This window comes from Montipora foliosa, chromosome 2 (assembly GCF_036669935.1).
Source record: "Montipora foliosa isolate CH-2021 chromosome 2, ASM3666993v2, whole genome shotgun sequence".
Lineage (NCBI taxonomy): Eukaryota > Metazoa > Cnidaria > Anthozoa > Scleractinia > Acroporidae > Montipora > Montipora foliosa.
In genome coordinates this window covers 22,053,427-22,058,426 of record NC_090870.1, presented here as the reverse complement: position 1 = coordinate 22,058,426, position 5,000 = coordinate 22,053,427, and the positions used below count along the sequence as shown (strand labels likewise).

The following is a 5,000-nucleotide window of genomic DNA, read 5'->3' as shown; positions in this document are numbered from 1 at the left end:
GCCGCCCTGCTCGCCGTCTGCGCCGTCGACAACACTAAAAAGCACTCATAGTTTTGTATGGAGTTTTCTTGTCAAGTCATTTGTAATAGTAAAACTGTAATGGGGTGACATGTTCTGACAGTAGATATGAATTAAAACTACGAGTTCTGACGTACCGGACCCCGTTTTGAAATACCCAACTCTTTTTTAGTCTCGCTTACCAAGGAGCAGTTAAGAGAAAACCTAGGTGTGCCAAAAACGTCCTTTTCTAACATGAAACAATGCTCGTTAAGGATACTTTGTGGTCGAAATATCAAACACAAGCCTTATTAGTGACTTAACAACAAAAATGGTGATAAAACGTTGTTTATTCCGAGGAATCGAGCGCACTCTTTTGTGGCCGAGAACTGGGCTCGCTGGCCGATAACTGGGCCCACGAACAAAGCATCCATTTTCGTTATTACTCGGGAGAAAACAGTGTTGAGCAGTCGATAGCTTTACATGTGTAAACTGAATGCTGAAGCTAGTTGTCTTCAAAATTTCAAGTCCTTACGGCTATTCCAAGGTAAGAAATACAAGTTTACGTGTTTTGTGGCCGAGATCTGGGCCCCATACTGTACCAAATAAAACAGCTGCCGACCAGTTCTGAAAATCTAGTCACTAGCACTCAATTTTTGGTCGCATTGGCGACCAGTGAGTCACAATTTCAAGCCCTGTAATGTTCTATACACTCAGACTCAGTTCACGCGAACGTTTTTTTAATCATTTCTAATTATGTTATTCTTGCATGTTTTTTAAACACCCCTTTTTTACATTTTCATACTTTTAGTTCTTTGCTTTATATATATACTTATTTTTATCTTCACTTTTAGCTTGATAATGACGGAAGTTCGGTCAAAATGTCGTGTCTTTTTACCGTTAGTTTTACTTCAAATTACATAGCCATAAGAGTCCGGAAATGAAGTGTTTGCTAAAGTACCTTTAATTTAACGAATTTGCCCAAGGGCAGGTAATATTACAATAGGACACAAAGTCCCCTACTAGGTAAAGTACCGCTCAAAAGTTACCACCTTTGAGCACGATGCAAATCGCATTGCGGGCTACGCGAATCATATCGTACGCAATGGTAAAAAATCTGTAAGTGCAGTGGCTTGACGCTCGCGCACAATTTTAATTGACCTTTTGTTAACCATGGAAGGTGCTTGTGAAACGCCAATGGCTTAATTGCTCCCTCATGTGTTTTTCTATTAACATGTGTCTATCTGTAATGACTATTCCAGTCACTAGCCCAGAAGGTATCAGCTGCTGAATACAGTCTTCAAATCCAATATACAGTATTCCATGGCTGGACTGTTTCCAGCAACGTTTCTCTGTGAATTTAACAAATAGCCATTAAGTAACATGTCTAAATGAGTCTAATTGGAGCTGTCTAGATAGGATGGAAAATTTGAGGTAAAGGCATACAGGAAAGGGGAGGGAAAGTATTTTATGGGAATCAGGCCTAGCTGCAAGTTAACGTAAATTAAACACCAAAGGTGCAGTTCTTCAAAACATCCTGCCCAGCAAATAATTGCCACGACTGCAATGTTAGAAGATGTGGCTCTATACTAGAAAGCTTTACTTGAGCTAGGGAAAATTCTATGATTAGTGGAATCGTATTGTCATGCCTACCATCTCCAGAAATGACAATGGCTTCGCCTATGTCCTTCAGTCTTTCAGTCTTCTGCTCCTTACATCTTTTCCAGAAGAGATACACAGCTGGGTACAATTTCTTCTGTAAAAGTAAACAAAATGGTTGCACATTATAAAATGTTGGAAAGTTTACCCAGGATAACTTTGGCTTCCATACTGAAGGGGTCTGTACTCTATCACCACAACACACTTTTCCACTTTATCTATTCTCCAAAATCATGCCAAAGACATTGTGTTGTTTTGAAAACCTTTAGATTGAAATTTCACATTTTTATTGGCTTTGAAAGACAAAGTGGTCATACTTTGATCAATAACAGCAATGAAAGGGAATGGGTTTGATGCCGGGTTGACGTCCCAAATCAAATTACATCGCTGTTAAAAAAAGTGTGCTGAGGTGATAGGCAATTTAAGACAACTGCACCTACCCTTTGATGTCTGAAATAAGTCTAAGTGAAAAACATTTGAGGCCCATGTGCTGCAGCACCTTAAAGGCTGAGCTGCCAGACAAGATAGAAAAAATATAAGAAATTACCACTGTTGACATCCTTGTCCCAGGCATCTGTGGCTGGCTTCACCAAAGATTCACAGGCTTGGGAAATTTTTTGTATTTTGCAGATCGTTCTGACCTCAATCATTGTACTGGTTTCTTTACTGGACACTGCTGGACGGCACGTTTGCAGGCAGGACACACATTGAAAAGCAGGAGCATTCTGGACAAGAAAATGATGAACTTTGGCAGTGACTGTAAATTGTCTCCTGACCATGCTCTAAAGAATAAAACACAAAACTCTGTTTTATGACGCATCTAAATGCAGTGTAATCTGGATTCATAACTAAGTTATCTTTCATTTACATCTCAAAAAGCATCACCTCTTTCTTTGATTCTGTCTCACTCTCAGCCTCAGGATTGAAATCTGAGTGTTCTGAATCATCATCGCTGGTGAATGCCGGTTCTTCTTCGATGTCCATATCCTCATGGTCACTCTCCATTTGGTCTTGATGATTGGCAGACAGATCCATGTCTATCTGTACAATCCTCTGCTCTTTTGCTTTTTCATATTGGCCAATGCAGTGGACATATTTGCTATATCTTAGATCAATAGAACTGATGTATTAAAACTGACATTCATACCCTGTCATGGTGCTACTTTTACTTGACACAAATAACAAAAAGCAACACAAACTATAAAACACTAACAATCATCAAAAATAATCATACCATCCTCCAGTTTCTGTATCAACAACAGCATCGTTAGGTATTGTCAGGTATTACACTCTATTCAGTTTTCTGAATCATAGACTGATCTTGTTCATGTTTCGCCTCCATACCAATTACCATTTTGTTTCCAAGACGTTCGGATTCAGTACAGGGCCAGTTTGGGGTTGTTATGGACACATAACACACCTAGAGTAACAGTATTTATAACTCACTGTTAAACATCAATTCAGATCAAGTATAAGGCGGGCTATGATGGAGTCAGATATTCTATTCTTTTTAGACACAATGACAAATAATAACTAGGAATTTAGCGCGTCTATGAGACGTGTACGTAATTAGTACATACACCAATAAGTGGTAGTGACACAAAAACACCGTGTCGCAGCAACACCAACAATTAACAAATCTATCGATCTATCTTAAAGATATGGTATCAGTAGGATATTAGATATATTGAATACCTGAGTTTCTAATTCTTCCAAGGATTCGAAAGCACTATATCGACATCAGCACCAACAACACCAGACTTGTCAATTTCTGGATCTTCGTTTGTGGATGAGCTTACTTCACTTTGAAGCATTTGAAAGACTTCTCGGATAATCTATCAGAACAACAAGAGGATTGATAATGACTTGAAATGATGGAGAGTTATTACAAAATGATAAATACAATACCTGACAATGCTGTTGGTTTGATGGCCCATGTGCAGACTTCACTAACTGTCTTCTCTTGACTGGGATGAATTGTTGGCACCGAAACTATCCCTATTTCACCGAACTCAATCTCTGAACAAGCAAAATATGAGAGGGCAGCTCTAGTGGTCTTCTGAAAAAGGCCTCGGGTCAAAAATGTCAAGAGCAGATCCTAGAGTTTTCAGTAGGATTCCATTTTGTGCAAACAAACTGTAGCCACAGTCGTCGTCGTCGTCTTTTTAATTAGCTTCAGGACGTTCGTCATTCTCCAACGGAATCTTGTGCAGCAAAATATTCTTACTAGAATCCAGGATGTACAACACACCGATTGGGCATATTACACTATTCCAATTTTGCGGCATTTGCAGAGGGGGTTACTTCTTTGACGTCATAGCTCAGTCTCTGACAATTTGCAACAGAGATCCCAACTTACAGTTAATTAGCTTCAGGACGTTCGTCATTCTCCAATGGAATCTTGTGCAGCAAAATATTCTTACTAGAATCCAGGATGTACAACACACCGATTGGGCATATTACACTATTCCAATTTTGCGGCATTTGCAAAGGGGGTTACTTCTTTGACGTCATAGCTCAGTCTCTGACAATTTGCAACAGAGATCCCAACTTACAATTTTCCCCAACAATCTCCTGAGACCTTACACTTACAACAAAAAGTTTTAAAAGCAAACAAAATAGCAGTCACAGGGACTTTAATCTATTAAAGAAAGCATACACCATTTTGGCACCTATTTGTCTTACACTACAGTGTTACTAGTAGTAGTTGACACTACACTGCTGCCCCTATAGTTGTATGAAGAATTCAACTGTGTCCAGGGCCCTGGTGAAGGACTGGCAGTTTACAAATGAAGCAGCTTTAGCATAAGGCAATTGATGTACATGTAAGTGGGAAGAGAACAGATCACTTTTTATTATCAGTACAAAAAATGAAAAGGGCGTTGCATTGTTTGGTGTCGTTCGAAATACATGGAGTAGAGGATTGGATCATGGCAGACACAGTGGTGCACCAGTCAAAAGAGAAATTACAGGAAAGGAAAGGTCAATTGTTAATGGCAATGTGGCAACCGTTTTTTCAACATGTTTACATACTGCAAGGGATGAAGTCTGTTTGTCTACAGTGGTAGTTGAATGCCTTAATTAGATTCAATGGGGCTGCAGTGAAAACTTGAAGTTGAAGTTCACTATTTTGGAAAGATGTGATTCAGTATAATGGTGCTCTGGTATTGTTCGCATGCTCAGTATGGTTAGTGCATGTTGATCCTCATTTGGACAAATAATGCACAAAATAGTCTTGCAATAACTTGGGCAGTGAAACATGGATGCAGCCTAGTCTATAACATATCAAATATCAGAAGAGAAAAAGAGAGACATCTCTTTTTCTGAGACATAAGCCCTGATAA

General features: G+C 39.2%; 2 protein-coding genes across 7 annotated transcripts in view; both read right to left on the bottom strand.

The window, feature by feature from the left end:
* The window catches only part of LOC137992671 (uncharacterized), an 86,158-nt gene that overhangs the window by 30,264 nt on the left and 50,894 nt on the right, over positions 1-5,000 (bottom strand). The window lies entirely within an intron of this gene.
* Positions 139-5,000, bottom strand: part of LOC137992672 (uncharacterized) — a 4,904-nt gene continuing 42 nt past the window's right edge. The window contains exons 1-6 of one of the 2 annotated variants that reach the window (XM_068838151.1): positions 3,352-5,000; positions 2,891-3,076; positions 2,542-2,761; positions 2,204-2,438; positions 1,651-1,753; positions 140-1,349 (exon numbers count right to left, since the gene is read on the bottom strand). The exon at positions 3,352-5,000 is cut by the window's right edge and continues 42 nt beyond it. In XM_068838151.1, coding sequence (XP_068694252.1) covers positions 1,710-1,753; positions 2,204-2,438; positions 2,542-2,691 — 429 coding nt within the window. In that variant the 5' untranslated portion in view covers positions 2,692-2,761; positions 2,891-3,076; positions 3,352-5,000 and the 3' untranslated portion in view covers positions 140-1,349; positions 1,651-1,709. Of the gene's footprint in view, positions 1,350-1,650; positions 1,754-2,203; positions 2,439-2,541; positions 3,077-3,351 lie in introns of both variants that reach the window. The other variant, XM_068838152.1, reaches the window with a different exon arrangement.